At 46.2% G+C, this 16,611-nt stretch overlaps 1 protein-coding gene across 2 annotated transcripts in view; it reads left to right on the top strand.

The window, feature by feature from the left end:
- Positions 1-16,611, top strand: part of Cdk6 (cyclin dependent kinase 6) — a 185,040-nt gene that overhangs the window by 155,066 nt on the left and 13,363 nt on the right. For both annotated transcript variants that reach the window (XM_060373992.1, XM_021653232.2), the window contains one exon: positions 14,879-14,929. In XM_060373992.1, the coding sequence (XP_060229975.1) occupies positions 14,879-14,929 (51 nt within the window). The remainder of the gene's footprint in view (positions 1-14,878; positions 14,930-16,611) is intronic.

Genomic DNA, 16,611 nt, shown 5'->3' with positions numbered 1-16,611 from the left:
AGTGAAAATAGCCAAATCTTGGGAGAGGGGGAGATTTCTGCTACCAAGCACAAAATAATGCAGTATGCAGTTCTAATCATAAAGGCTTCTAAAGGAGCACAAAGCATTAATGGAGCAGATGAGAAAGCCCGGAGTGCAGGTCCAGGCTAAGGGAAGGTGTAATTTACCATAGGTCACAAATCTTTCCAGATAAAAGGGCTGTTCATCCAGTGAAGCAAAGTAACCAGTCAGCGCGTTAGACGAAAAATAGTAATCGAGTCAGATTCTCAGTAATCCTTGCAGAATAAATGACAGCCGGCTTCAAGAACTGACTGGTAAAATGGGGCCATGAGAGGATAAAGAAACCTAGGAAATATTTCAGAGCTTAAAATGGAAATGGACTTTTAAAATATCAGAAAGTCAAAAGCCAAATGTTGATGTATTTCTATAGATAGGGCAGGAGAGGCACCTCTGTGGGTCAGACAGAGGTGGGAGGATCCCAGCACCCAGGAGCAAACCTGGCATCCTGCAGATGCCCGCAGCTGCAGCTCTCCGGCTTCCGGTGTCCTCCTCTGGCTTCCTGTGCACAGGCTCGTGCGCATAAACTCTTGCACACAAGATGATACTCTTTTAAAATTTGAGACTTTGGGGTAGGGAACTCACTCTCTCAGTCAGTAAAGTGCTTGCTTGCTCCGCAGGCGTTCGGGGGACTCAGTTTTGGATCCCCAACAAATATGTTAAAAAAAAAAAAAAAAAAAAAAAAAGGACGTGGCAGCACACACCTGTAATACTAGGGGAAGTGGAGACAGGAGGATTCCTGGAGCTTCCTGGGTGAGATCTGTGAGGGAGCCTCTGTCGCAAAAGAAAAAAAGGCAGAAAGTCAGTAAGTATACCAGGGTTAACTGGGCCTATAAACACTGTTCTGTTCAGATGACACAAAAGAGTGGAAGAAACTCGGATCCCTCTCCCATTCACATATTCTTTGGTTCAAAGGCCGTTTAAGAAAATTACAGATTGCGCTATAAATACCTCGGGACAGTTTGTCCACACTGACACTTCCATTTCCTAAAATGAAAACCTCACTGGCCCACAGGGAAGAAGGGATGGGGTGGAGGGGGGGACTGGCTTTGTTCACCAGCACATCCGAACGCTAGGAACTTCCCCGATGAGTCACCACAGTTGTCAAACACCAGCGTTCCTTTGTCTGACCCCTGCTGAAATAAGATCTGTGGCCGCACAGCACCAGCGTCTGAATCATGTAGTCGTGTTTTGTTCATATCTGAATTTGCATCTGTCACATACCCAGTGTGTCCACCCATGAGAAACTACATTCTTCAGATATTACTGAAGGGGGGAAAAACAGCATTCAAACAGGCCTGCTCCATCTAGATAGTCTGACATTTCCGAGGAATGCTGTGGGCTTTGTTTCCTGTTCTGAATTGTTGAGTTATCACACAGTATTGGGCCCCCATCCAAAATGAGCAGTATAGAGGGAATACTGTGTTCACGTGGGAGTCCAGCTGTCTTCACACTTGAAGGAGAAGGAAACGACGTTCCTCGCCATACAGTGCACATTCTGAGTGGCAGAGGTTGTGTGCCTGGCAATCTCTGAGAGTGTGTCCTTGGTCCCTGTCTCACAAAGGCTGCAGTCGCTGGGTGGGTGCTTTGTTATGACTGTAGCCACCTTCTTGTCTGCGGCTTTCAAGTGGAGCACTACATCCCCAGGGTTGAGATCCAGCTCCGGCTACAGTGCAGTATCCACCCATCATTACAGATACAAACCTAGTAAACAAAACTTAAGCTGGGGCTGGGGAGAAGATGGCTCAGAGGTTAAGAAGAACACTGGGCTGTTCTTCCAAAGGTCCTGAGTTCAACTCCCAACAACCACACGGTGGCTCATAACCATTTATGGTGAAATCTGGTGTCCTCTTCTGGTGTACAGGCACACTTGCAGGCAGGATGCTGTAAGATAGATAGATAGATAGATAGATAGATAGATAGATAGATAGATAGATAGATATCTACATACATACATACATCTTAAAAAGAAGAGGAAACTTAAGCTGGACTAGAGAGATGGCTCATTGTTTTAACTTTTAGAGAGGACCCTGGTTCAATTCCCAGCACCTACATGGCAGCTCCCAACTGTGACTCCAGTTCCAGGGAAATCTAACACTCTCACACAGACATACATGTGTGCAAAACACCAATGCACATAAAATTAGAAAATGAAAGGAAGGAAGGAAGGAAACTCAAGCTGGCTCTTGGGTCAGTACATTTGATCTGATAGGACCGCTGTTGTGTTTGTTGAAACCAACACTAATTTTGCAGTTGTCAGAGACAAAAAGACAACATTCCTGTCTCTTGAGGGCCAGAGTCCATATTTTTACATCAAGCGGATTCTAAGCTTCAGAGGAAAAACGAGAAAAATAGGCTTACATTGTGTCGAATATTTACAGCAAATGTAAATGTCTGATCCCTGTTTGCTGCACCTTTTGGTCCCTTTGTGGTACTCTGGCTCTTATGGTTCCTTTCTGAGCAAAGCTTTTTTAAATTAATGTATTAGGTTAATTTTTTGTAGGTATGTGTGTGTGCTTGGGCTTGCACACATGTGGAAATTAGAAGACTGCTTCTCTGCTTCACCGTGTGGGTCTCAGGGTTGTGAGGCTTAGTGGCAAGTGCCTTTATCACTGAGCCGTCTCTCCTGTCTTATAAAGTATACTTTAAAGTGACGTAGTAATAAGCCATACCAACTAACAGACCCAGATTTTAGAAGTTTCTAGTGATCGTTTTCAAAATGTTTAAGGCTCCCACTCTGGGGAAAAAATGTCCTTTGCTGATAGCTGCTTCGATTCACATTGCCTTTTTTCTCAAAAGGATGACAAAGTGTGTGGACAGGACTGATAACACCCATAGCCGGATTCCTAAGACACTGTGGCAGAAACAAAAACAAGCAAACGGAGAAACACCATGTCAAAGAACGAGTCCCCACGATTCAAAGATTAGGAAAAAGAAGTGGTTTGTTACTTTTATTTAAGTGTGCATGTGCGTGCACCTGTCTCCATGGCACGCATATTTAGGTCAGAGGACAACTTTGGGGACTTGGCTCTCTCCTTCCACCTTGTAAGACCTAGGGATCGAACTTGGAATGTCAGAAAGCCACTGAGCCTCTCCAGACCGAGAGGGGTTTCAGAAGCTATGTTTCTATTCTCAACGTGAGTGTCATTTGTAGATGAGTGTATCTTCATGAGGTGGGTATAATTGTATATTCCTTTGAAGTCATTCAGAGGGAGAAAGCCTCCCTCGTGTACCTGGTTGCAGTCAGTGGCGTATGCTCTGTTAATCTCGGGTCTCTGCTGCTCTGCAGTGACTGTGTTTCAGAATCATTTCCGGTGACTTTTCCTCTTGCTAATCACTGAGCCTTTCTAGTCTTGTGTATGGATGGTTTCGAATCCCACGAAAAAGCTCATGTTGTTTAGTGATCTCTGATTTAATTTTGATTCTCAACTTTGAATTCAAAATATTAGGATACTCCTTCCCCTTCCTTGTGTTTGCCCTTGTTCATCCTCGTCCCCCACCACCGTCACCACGTCACTCAGGCCCCAGTACAAGGGAGCCCTTTGCAGAACAATAAGTTATTCACATCTGGTACCAAAAAAAGTTTTCATTCAGCAATTTGTTTTTATGGCAAATAGCAAATGCAAGGTGCTCCTCAGTACAGAGATGCCAGCGCAGGCCTCTGTGAGAGTGGGACCTCCCTTGCCAGGTGGAGCATTTACCCATCTCTGCTTTGGTCCTTTCTTTTTATTAGGAGGCTTCCTTCCTTTCCAGGCTGCTGTCCCTCAGATGTCTCTTTCTCCTCCTCTCTAATCCTTTGGTCTTTACTGTGCTTTGGCTGTATTTTTTTTCTTCCCCTTCGAGTTTCTCTCCCTTTGTCTTCCTAGCAGCCCATCCTGCCCGCATGCCTGGTGAGGCCAGCACCGAGGCACCATTCCATCCTGCATGCCTTCTTGCAGCTTCTCTGCTGGCTCTGGCAAAAATTCCGAGTTAGGATGGTAATTGTGAATGAGCCTCAGTCTTTAAATACTCATCGTTTCCAGGCAGGTATTATCTAGGGCCTCGTGCAGGCTGACTAAAGCACACACTGATTTAAGCCAGATCCAGTTTTGTTTCTCTGTGCATTTCAATTGTTACCTATGCAAATAGACACGCGCCACTTGAATGTGTGAGCTTGAAAAACCAAGATAGAAGAGACTGAATCAAGGAACCGGAAGTTGATGGATGAGAAGGGGAAGTCTTAAAGGGGTGAGCAGCTGCCATTCGGGATGTGTTCGGTGAGCGCCTTTGTGGAGAGATGGAGTAGTGTGTTAAATGCAGTAGACACAGACGCTTGTTTAAAGCCAGCCCCACGACAGAACTTTAGGATGATGTGGAAACCAGAATCAAGCCGGGCATTGATAGTACACGCCTGTAACCCCAGCACTCGGTGAAGCTGAGGCAGGCAGATCTCTGTGAGTTCAAGGTCAACCTAGTCTACAAAGTGAGTCCCGGACAGCCAAGGCTCCACAGAGAAACCCTGTCTCAGAAAAAAAAAAAAAAAAAGGAACCTGAGTTGACAAGTAATACAAATGACAAACGGGCAGGGGCAGGCATGGGAGTAGGGAACACAGTGTCTGGCAGGTGCCAAAATCACAAGAGTGGCTTTTTTGGGGCAGGGGTTTATTTTATTATTTAATCCTAAGTGAATGATGTTACAGTATTATTCACCATCGGCAGGTGAGTGCTTTGATTGGCTGTGGTAGAACATGCGTCTGTCGCTGTTTCACTACCACGTGTGTAAGCTTTCCTTTCACTTAGGCCGGAAGTAGTTTTCTGCCCTGAATCGGTTCGGTACTCTTTGTTTAGCTGTTTCTTAGCTATCTATTTTAACTGGTTGGCGTTCCATATTGAACAGTCCACTGTATGAACTGTACCGTTCGGGTAGTGTTTAGTGGGTTCACCGGTGTGTTCCATCCACCATCGCCACGTTGCATTTCAGAATGTTTTCATCGGCCAGGGAGAACGTCCATACCCTTCACAGTCTGTCTTAGGCAGCTGAAGCTGCTGTACTTATTTCTCGGGAGAGGGGGGCGGGGGGGGGGGGCTAGGAAGGACAAGGCATGGAGCCAGAAGATGTCTGGTGAGGGCCACTTCCTTCTGGACCACCTTCTCAGTGTATCTTCACCAGGCAGCATGGTGAGGGTCCCCGAGGGCTTAGCTAGCCCCATTCATGGTCCAGTTCACAACCAAAGGCCTCACTTTGTGACCATCACTTTGAAGGTCAGATTTGAGCAGACGAACTCCTCGGGGATATAGATCTTGGACCTGTCATGTAGTCACCCAGTAGGCCCCAGTTGTAGACAACCGCAACTCCAGCTTACGGTTCTGGAGATCGATATAGGTACAGATGTGGCGGCCACTCGTGCACATATCTTTGTACAGGCAATGTGGTTTGGGTTCTGTAGGGTGTATACCTAAGTACACCTAACTTCCTCTTCCTCACAGTACTCACTCTTCAATTTTAATTATAAAAGATATATCTAAAATTAATTCTGTTGGTGGCTAAAGAAATGGTTCAGGCCAGGCGTAGCGGCACACACCTGTAATTCCAACACTGGGGAGGGCAGAGGCAGGTGGATCTCTGAGTTCGAGGCCAGCCTGGTCTAGAAAGCGAGTCCAGGACAGCCAGAGCTACACAGAGAAACCCAGTCTCGAAAAACCAGAGAGTAGGGGGGCAGAGACAAGAGACAGAGATGGTTCAGTGGTTAAGAAATGCACTGCTCTGGAAAAGGACCTGCGTTCAGTTTCCAGCACCCACGCTGGGTGGCCTACAACCAGCTGTAACTCCGGCTCCAGCGGATGCTGTGCACTCTCTGACCTTCAAAGGCATCTCTCTCTCTCTCTCTCTCTCTCTCACACACACACACACACACACACACACACACACGTGCCATGTCATTTTGCACAGCTTTGAAAACACTACAGAAGTTACACCTTGCTCTCCATCTCTTCACACTGCCTCATCCTTGGCTCTCGCCAGCATCTCTTTTGTGCACTGGCCTGCTGGTTGTACTCCTTGGTGTCCCCTGTAACTAACCCGGCAAACCCTGGCCAGATGAATCTCTCTAAGCCACACTTTCCGTCTCACTGTCCATTGAAGTCACAAAGAGCATCCTTCTCACTCGTAAGCTGTTTCCTCCGGTAAGTTAATTTCCTTCTGCCAAAGAGGGCTAACCAGGCCACTCCCACATATTTAGTGAATATTAAATGGTCGCACTAAGTGTGGAGCGTCATGAGTAAGTAACATGAGATCGGCATCTCCGAGTAACCGTGCACCCATTTCTTTATCTTCTTTCCAATGGCAGCAGAGGTCCTTGAGGTAAATATGTGTGTTCATAAATACGAGTTTACATTTTAACAAATTTGTGGAACGTATAAATTAGCAGTAAAATTCAAATAACTACTGTGTGGATTCTGAACTTTGTTTTTAATTTCCTTTTGTTTGTGAGTATATGTGTGTGTGCACGCGTCTGTGTGTGCACCATGCGTGTGCAGGAAGCCCCAGAAGCGGAATGAGGGCATCGGATCCCCTAGAACTAGAGTTGACAGGTGGTTGTGAGCCACCTGAGAAAGGAACAGGGGACCGAACCCAGGTCCTCTTCAAGAGCAGCACATGCCGCTGAGCCACGTCGCCAGTGTCTCTAAATGCTTTTTCTATAAAGAACTGTAGTTCTGTAGTTTGAAATATGGTGTGTTTCAGAGCACAGGCTTTTGCATCTGCCCTGCCAGTTAGAGCCTTGTATGCTGAGTAGGTAATTAGTGCTCATTAGGTCGATCAGGTAGTCGACCTCTCTGTTGATGTGAGTAGCTGCTGATTGTAAGTAAACTTCCTTAGCTAACAGCCGCAGAAGGGAGCGGAGAGCACGTAGAAAAATAGTAAGGAATATTTTTTTGAAAGGTTGCTTCATGGACATGGCAAATCCTTCTCCTCCAGGAAGGCGACAGCTGAAGCATGGCCACGGTTCACATGCAGGTTACAGAGGTGTTCTATAGGGTGACCCCGGCCTCCATGCCTTTTTAGCACAGGGAAAGTATTTATAAATTCAATCTTTCATCTTCCATCAGGCATGAATCATTTCCTCTCTGTAACAGACATGTCAGTGTACACCCTTGTCCTAGGAAACACCCCACTGTTCACTGAGGTTACGAATCTGCATGTTCCTCTTAGTTGTTTGCTTAAAACGGCACTAATCTGAAACTTGGCCCCTTTGTAATTTGATCCTCCAGAACTCGCTCATAACAGCCTTAAACTGTGGAGACTGAAGTTTCTGCAAAACTGCATACAGAAAAGGAGACGATTTTGCCAGTTCAGACCTAATGAGCTTTCTTTAGGAAAATCAGAATTCCTACCTGATTAGTTATAAGAACTTTAACATGTGTAATAAATGTGTAGTAACCCGGAGAAAAATATGGAGTAAGCCCTCTCCATGTGGTAACACGTGACTTTTTCTTTCTTAGTTATTTTTTTTAGTTCTTGAAACAAGGTCTAACTTAATGTAGCCTTGCCGGGCCTGGAACTCACTATGGAGACTAGACTGGCCTCAAACTTGAGTGCTGGAGTTAAAGGAGTGTACCACAATCGCCAGCCCCTTTCCCTGAGTAGTCACCCACTGAAGCATAGTATTGTCCAGATGCAGGAGGGGTGTGTGGGTGTGACTGTGTATGTATGTATGTTTGTATGTATGCCTCTGTGTGTATGAGAGATTGTGAGACTATATATGCATGTATGCCTGTGTGTGTCTCTCTCCTTGTCTGTGTGTGTGTGTTTACCACTTCTAGATCTGTTTTGAAGCCGGGCGTTCTAGTATATGATAAAATATCACTTAGCAGATCCTGAGGTAGGAGTTATTATCTCCATTCACAAATGAGTCAGCTGAGAATACAACAGTCCAAGGGACTTTCCTAACGTCATCTGGGGAGAAGTGTTTGAGTTGGGTGTTTCCAGTACAGTCCATACAGTCTTTTCTCCAATCAGCAAACATCCTTTAAACACTGAGCTGGGAACCCAGCACCATGCCAGATTGCTCGCCGAGCACCCCTAAGTTTTAATTCCCAGCACCATCAAAAAAAAATATGTGTATATATGGATTACCGAAAAGAAAGACATGAAGAGAAGAAAACTTCAAGAGAAACTTGAAGAAAATTCTTGCCAGTAAATACCAAAAAAAAAAATTGACATGGCATTAAACAGAGAACCGGTTTGCTATAGTTGAAAGGGAACGCCATTTTGTCATTGGATTTTGCAATACTCTCCTCACAGTAGGAAAAAGTGCTTCGCTATATAAAAGGTGTATTTCTTTTACGAAGGACTTCGGGGCTTTTCAAAGAGACAGAAGCAGTCGGCTCTCTGTGAGTTCGAGGCCAGCCTGGTCTACAAAGTGAGTTCAGGACAACCAGGGCTACACAGAGAAACCTTATCTCAGAAAAAAAAAAAAAATGAGTTAGGGGTATGGTGCACATTGGTGATAGAGAGTACACTTAACCCACACCCAGCAATGGGTTTTGTAGTACTACTCAGTTTCCAGGCATGATCTTCACACGTACAAATATTTACACAAATAAGTTGGTTTCAAAGTGCAGCATGACAAAACCCTAGTTCATGTGAGAGCTCAAAACAGAAGAAGACTTCTGTCTGTAAGTTAAAGAATTCACTAAAAAATAGAACCCTGTTGGGGTTGGGGTGAGTACAGGTGGAGGTCAGGGGGCAGTTTGAGCATTGCGCCTTGCCTTCCATGCTTGTTTAAGACCAGGTCTCCGTGAGGTTTGCTACTGCCTGCACAGGCTAGCTGGCCCTCAGATTTTAGGGGCGTCTCCTCTCTGCCTCCCGTATCAGCATTGGAGCCCTGGATCACATGGGATTCCATTTGCGCACCGCTGGGACCTGGCGTTCGATGGGCCCTGAGAATTTGAACTCAGGTCCTCATGTTTGTGTAGCACGTCCTTAATCCACTGAGCTGTCTCCTCCGCCATTCATAGCTCAGACAGTGGCTGTGCTGTTTGCTGTAGTCCTTTTCTGCTTTGGTTATACTTCCCAGTTCATCAGTATGTGGTATGACTGTCTTAAATGTGAATTTCTTCCATCCATTTACGGAGTGCCAAGTATTGCCCTAACAGTTCTCACATCTGTACCTCATTATGAAGAGAGTAATGCGTATGTGTATAACTGTATATGTTTATGTGCACACATGTATGCATGCAAATATATATTCACAACTAAAGATCATACTGCAGTCATCTCAAGAAATGAATATACGTTAGATTATGCACACATAACTACATATACACAGAGGTGAGGGTTACACAGAGCTGATAAATAATAACACGATTTCCGGTTAGCAGAAACTATCATTTATCTTCTTTCCCTTTCCTTGAAGGTATACGGTAAAAGGATTTTTCAAATTACTTCTGTATTATTTTAGTTTTAGTTACGCGGTCATTCATGAAACTGCTGTGCTCCCTTTCTGTGAGGGGCTGCAAGGCTGTCTTCAGCAGCTTGTTTGCGTGTGGAATTGAAAAGAAGAAAGTTTGATCCCAGTCTGTGGGCATGGGCTGAGCTTGAGTAAGGAGCCAAGTCATGACTGAAAGAACCACGAGGAAGCGCCAAGCTGGGGTCAAGGGGAAGCCGTTACATCCGTGTTAAATTAGCAGTGGTGGCTGGCTTCCTGTCAGCATGCAGGTGAGAGTCCACTGCAGGGGTGTGTTGTCATTAGGCCAGATGTTGTCCCAAGCTGAAAGAATAGATCCGCTACAACAGCTAAGGGAGTTTTAGGACATAATCGCCCTTTTGAGCTTTACAGATACACAGTGGCATGCAAAGGGCCTTTCTCTTGCTTTGTGCTGTGCTCACTTGTAAAATGACCTGGAATTGTTGATGCAGGTTGAATTAGGGGTTTTTTTCCCATTAATTAATTAATTTATTTATTTACAGTCTGATCACTGCCACTCCCTCCTTCCTCCCAGTCCCACCCTCACATCCCCTCCCCTTCTGAATTAGTTTTAAAACCAGCTTTTTTATTTTTTTAAGAGAAATGAGGTGATTATAGATGAGTCTTATCTAAAGAAATATCTTCAGTTGGGTGGTATTAGCAGAAGGGTGTGCTTTGTGTTGCGTGTCCTTTCTTTAAAAGAAAACACACATATACACACACACACACATTTTTTTCTCTTTTGCACCTTTGTCCCACCGGATACCATCAGGCATCCCTGACCATCTCCATTATTCATGTAGGGCCTCTCCAAGGCTCCATAAGAATTCTGGGTCAGAAAGGTTTGTTTCAGGGTGGAATAGAGCTTGGGGATATATGGGCCTCCTCTGGTTTGTCTCTGCCACCTCCACTCTCCGCCCCTCCATTTCTCTGCCCCTCCAGCCTCCTTCCAGCTCAGGCCTGGCCAATTTCAACTCATTTCTCCCCGCGCCCATCCCCCATCTCTCAGTCGGCTGAGCCTTTTCCATAATCATAAAGTATCACCTAGAGGGAGGCACTAAAGCAAAAATCATAATATAAAGTCTCTGTCCCTTGAGGCTGGGCAAAGAGACAGCAAAGATGGCGGTGCAGTGCCTGGCACCCAAGACTGAGTTCAGTGTGCAGCACGCACGAATACACACACACACACACACACACACACACACACACACACACACACACGTCCATGCTTGTCCAGAACGTGCTCCTTAAACTTCTGCTTAACCCGACCCCAGGCGCGTAGTTTGAGGACATCTCACAGAGCAAAGCGACTGCAGTCAGCACACCTCCCCTTTTGTCTCCTCGGAACACAGACTTCGCTCTGAGGTGTTTTTAAATCTGAGAGCCTCAGAGAGAGAGTATGTCCCGAGCTCCTGCAGCCCTCTTACCTTTACTCTTCGTATTCTACCCCTGCACCTCAAGATTTGAGCGTGATGAAATCACTTACTCTTGGTTCGCTGTACCCCGACGTTCTCCTGATGCGCGCAGGTGGCCTCCAGTAGACTTAAACCAGCTCGTGTGAACTAGTCACAGTTTTCTTCTGGGAACTAGATTGCTCTAAAAAATGGCGTCACATTTATACTTAGTTTCTTTTTTTTCTTCTTCTTCTTCTTCTTTTTTTGTTTTTTAGTGTTTTGTATTTTTGTTGTTGTTTGAGACAGGGTTTCTCTGTGTAGCCTTGGCTGTCCTGAACTCACTTTGTAGACCAGGCTGGTCTAGAACCCACAGAGAGCCCCCTGTCTCTGCCACCCGAGTGCTGGGATTACAGGTGTGCGCCGCTTAGTTCTTTAACTTCTTCTCTCCATCAAGTGACCCGTTTTCATTGTCTTCTGACTGTGTATCTGCATCCAAGCAGCCATTTTACTGCATACAGTCCCAGCTCTGTGACTCTATATCCACTGCTGTGCACTGCCTCTGTATAACGCAAACCAAACCACATCTGCCAAATGGCATACCAGATTTCTCCAGGGTGGTGGTGGCACGCCTTCTGACCTGGACCCTGAATTGCTCTATCAGGGACGTTTCAGTCTCCACAACGGACATCATCTTAAGTGTTCACAGAAAAGGGGCTGTAACTAAGACCCTGCTTGCTGCACTTGGCACTAAAGGAAGCGAGAGCTAATTCTGAGATGGCACATTTCATTCCGTGGACCAAGTCAGGCCGATAGAGATGATTCTGGTAGCAGAATAGAGGGCCTGGGTGCCCTCTGCTGGAGCACCGGCAGTATAATGAACATTTTTTTTTCCCTAAGATGTCATGGATAGAAGATGTCAGGATAGAAGAGAGTCAAACACCCAGGCACTAAAGACCTGGGCCCCTGTGTAGCTGAAGGTAGCACTGGGCCATGGCTTTGATAACCAGTGCTGAACCACCCTGTCCAAAACTCGTGTGTTGAAAACATCTTTACCGTCAGTTATTAGGAAGCTGCTCCCTCACATGTGTTAGGAAAGACAGGCCAGAGAGGTGCCTTCTCTTTCCACTGGGTCTCAAGGAAGCAAGAAGGTAGCCATGCCATTTTATGAAGCAGGAAGTGGGCTCTCACCTTCTTCCCATCCTCCCAGACCAAGAGGAGTCCATTGCTGATGCTTCTATGCCCTTTCCCTGGCTTATGAGATATTGTGCTAGCTGCCTGAACTAAGACACGGCCCGTAGAACAAGAGATTAACAGACTTTAGGCCTTTGTCTACTGGAAGCATTCATTCAAGATGCGCCCATTCTTCAGGCCCATTTTGCTTTCTTCTCGATAGCTGTAGCCAGCATATTGGTATAAAGCAGTGTCGTGCTAATGTGGCCACCCATGTTGGTGAGAGGTGATGCAGCTAGCACAGTCACATGGCCACATAATCAGCTCACCAGTTTAGCTGATACTCCTTCCTCTCTGTGTATAAACTTAACTGGCCTGACATGTGTGACACCCGAGCCATTTAAAACATGTTTAATAATAAGGAGGGTCCGTTATGCATTCCTAATCCTCATAATGTCATTTAGACTCTGTTTTTATAATTTCATCATTTACTCTGATATTAAGCAAACATTTGGGTTTTTTTTGGTTTTTTTTTAAGATTTATTTATTTTATTTATATGAGTGTTCTATCTGCTTTTACACCTGCCAGAAGAGGGAATCAGTTCACATTATAGATGGTTGTGAGCCACCATGTGGTTGCTGGGAATTGAACTCATGACCTTTGGAAGAGCAGACAGTGCTCTTAACCACTGAGCCATCTCGCCAGCCCTTAAGCAAACATTTGGGTGAAAAGAAAGAAAGATTAAAAAAAGGTGTGTATTTGGTACTTTAGAATAATAAAAACTAAGTATGAACAAAAGATGGTCCCAAGTTGGGGGTACTTAAAAATCATTTTTTTAGTCTATTTGAAAATTGTGAAGGAACTCCTTATACTGAGCAGTAGTTTCTAAACAACAGACATTGGTTGTGCACTGATCTTGAAGCTGAGAAGCCTAAGGGCAAGATGCCAGCAGGTCCCTGCCTGGTGTAGATTGTCTGCTTCTAAATGCCATCTTCTTGATGCCCCCACCCAAGGTGGAGGGAACAGGGCGCATCTTTCCACCAGTCCCGTCCATGAAGACGGAGCCCCAACCCAGAGCTCCACCTCTTCACAGTGTTGCCTGACACCCACATTCAAACCGTAGCAGCCGCCAGCGAGGGCGTGTGCAGAGAGCGCCTCCACAGCACCTTCCGTGAGCCAGTGGGCTGTATTGCTCCTTGTTGAGGTAGAACAGGAATGTAAAGGCTCGTAGACGGTCGGGAAGCAGTCTGATGACAGGACCCCACAGCACCGGCTTTGAAATGCTGTGACTCTGAGGTACCCCTCCCAGAGTCCCACACTGCTGCTCCCCAGCGACTTACCTGCAGAGAACTGAGCCAAGAGAACATTAGAAAGGAAAATTAATGTGTTTTGACGTGGCCGTGAGATGCGCAGCTCAGGCCTTGGGGCAGAGCAGAGCTGGTTGGAATTGCAAGCCTGCTGTTTTTTTGGTTAAATCGCGTAGCACCTGTTGATTCTGTACCCTCATCTAGAATGGTGATGGTAATGGCATTTCACTGTTCCTGGAGTCTCTGTACGGGGAGTGTCGGGAGACGGGCTAGATACAACATTCGCACTCTGTAAAAATAGCTGCTAAGAGTCCGATTGATTTGCTGTTAGCTTTACTGCATGTTTTCAATTTTACTTTACTATTTTCTGAGACTTGTGTGAGGGCTAGGAAGGTAGCTGCCTCAGTAATGGACTGCCTGCATCTTACGTGTGTGGCCCTGGGTTCATTGCCAGCAACATACACACACACACACACACACACACACACTATATGTATATATATATATATATAATTTAATATCTAATATGCTAAGGAATATAATTATTGGTAATAATCATAAATTTTTAAATAGATTAATACTAGTAGAGCCAGTTGTTATACTGGTTTGTCACTAGGAAGGCTGAGGCAGGAGAACAGTGAGTTTGAGGCTACCTTGAGACCACATAATGAATTCCAAGCCAGAGTGAGGCTTTGGAGTGAGGCTCTGACTCAAAAATAAACAAAAATTAAAAGGGAAAGAAGAAGAAGAAAAAAAAAAAAACCACCAATCAAGGAGTAGAGAAAGATTTACTTGCATGCTATGGGTGTAAACAAAAAAGCAAAATAGTAACTGTGTGTCAATTAGGGGAAAGTAGACTTTTGGGGAAACCTAGAAAGGTCCCCACCCTCAAAGGACTGTTTGGTCTACTTGGGGAAACCCCAGAAGGGTCACAAAGGGAGCTTATTTCATTGCCAGTGGCATGGCTGCTGTGGATAAGGAAGGCTTCCATTTCAGAAGAGGGCGCAGTTGCCTCTGGTCCCCTGCCTGCTAGCAACGGTGCCAAGAGAAAGGAAAGGGGCATAATCAAGAAAATGGACCCAGCAGGGGCACGCCACAGGATCCAGGACAAATGGGAGAGGAGCTCCCGTGGAAGTACTTTGAAAGTGTGGTGTGAGGGGCACTCCGAGGACAGCCTGGAGGCCCCCACATACCTTCAGTGGGAGGCTCAGGCCAAGATGGGCTCCACCCACTTTTCCAAGTTAAGCTGAACCTTAAGACCTGGGCAGTAGGCAGACCATGGTGGCTTTCTCGTTGCAATGGCTACAAACAGGATAGCTGGTTAGGAGGGTCCCTGTTGCAAGTGGAATGCGTGGGAAGCCTTCCTTGACCAGAGCAGAATGGTCACGCTTCTTCCTCCCACCAGGAAAGAGTATTTTGCTTTCTGCTGAACAATAACGACAAATGACTGGAATGTAACTTCAGGAAATGCCTGGTTTTGAGATGTTATCTTTATTCTTTCAGGCCCCTTTTTCGTGGAAGTTCAGATGTGGACCAGCTAGGAAAAATCTTGGAGTAAGTAGTAATGATAATCCTCCAGCACACGAAACCTTTACAGTGAGTGGTTTTCCTCTGATGTTCTTGTCTCTCTATCTTTCTTGCCCCAAGCTGCCGCCGCAGACAGTCTTACTAGGTGTGTGGTGAGTGGGGGCGAGGTAGAAGAGCTGTCTCACTCGGGGCCTGTCACCGTGCGAAGCCTCCCCGCTGTGCTCTGAACGCTTGCCTGTTGCCTGGGTGGGTCTTCCCTGCTTCTCTGTGCCTGGCTGAGCTTTGAGCGCCAGCTCCATAGTGCAGATGTATTGTCTGCTTGTGGCCACATCAAATTTACCCCTCCTAAAAGATGGGGCGCTTGGAGGCTTAGGACCCCAGCCTGTCCAGATAGACATCCTGTTCCCATTGGGAATCCTTGCCTGTTGGTTTTGCATCGCATTCCCCAGCCAAGGATAAGATGCCAGCCCGTCACACTTCCCCTCATAACACCAAAACGGGGCTTGAGAACCGCAGGTTCTCACCTGAGTCTGTAGCCGAGTAACTAGGAGAGGCAGTCACGCAGAGCACCATGGAGTGGGCTTTGCTGCACCATGCTGCAGCTCCTAAGTGCTGACGTGACTTCTTTTCTTTTCTTTTCTTTAACTTTTTCACCTGAGAAAAGGTAGTTCAGTTTCTCCGTGCAGCCTGTTCTCGAGCACGTGAAGGTGTGCATGCTTTCATGTCGCTAGACTGGAACTGGGCCTTTCTTCTCACAAGGCGTGCTGGTGGCATCCTTTTCGGAGGTGTGGTCTTGCCGAGCCGCACCCCAAGAGAGGTGGGATGGAAAGAGCACAGGGGACCTGGCGAGAAGTCACCACCGTCGTCGGTTGGTGACATGAATTTTTGCAAATCTCAGTCTCAAGCGATTCTTACGGAATTTAAAATTTATGAGACTGCCCTCCCCCGCACACACCAGAAAGAAGTGTGTCTACAGAATTATCGGTTGACGCGTGATTGCTTCAAACCTGGAAATCTCCCCAAAGCTGAGGTTCTCTTGGGAACTGGACACTGCTCCCAGTGCTTTGAAGCTGAAAGAACATTCACTGGCTTTGATTTGTGTGTTCGGGAGGTAGTTTATTTTGTTATTATTGTTTTGGTTCAGTCTGGACTGGTCTTGTCTGAGGACTTCCCGGGTCCGGGCAGTCACCAGTACCTCCTCTCCGGATGATTATCCTATAAAATGGATGCATTCTCCACCAAGCTTTTCTGTTACCCTGCCTATGCATGTCAAGCTCCCGTCAGTCACTGCTGGACTGGTATTTTTCCCTGAGACTGTGGAATGCATCCTGTGTGCATGTGATCTTCAAGGGGGACCTGGGAAAGTAAATGTTCTGGAAACCTCCTGTCGAAAGGAAAGGCAATCTTGATGGCATCTGCCTGCTGGGCCCTGGAGGCCGTCACCTGCTCTCCCTTCTTAATACCTCGTGGGATTCCCAGCCACCTCCAGCTCAGTCTTAGGGCCTGTAGCACTTCCTGTACTCTTAGACCACAGAGCCAATGAAGTAGGCCAGAAGGGACATTTGGCTTGTCCCGTGGGAAAGCCTATTCGACTTTTGGCCAAAGCCTGGCACTCCCACGTGGCCAGCTGGAAAGCCTTGGATGTTTGTGGCCTTCAGGGTATTCTTCTTGATTTCTGGCTTTGCTTCATGACTCTGACCTCCTCTCAA

Source organism: Meriones unguiculatus, chromosome 21, assembly GCF_030254825.1.
Source record: "Meriones unguiculatus strain TT.TT164.6M chromosome 21, Bangor_MerUng_6.1, whole genome shotgun sequence".
Lineage (NCBI taxonomy): Eukaryota > Metazoa > Chordata > Mammalia > Rodentia > Muridae > Meriones > Meriones unguiculatus.
The sequence above is the reverse complement of the archived record's forward strand: the minus strand, read 5'-3'. Positions and strand labels throughout refer to the sequence as shown.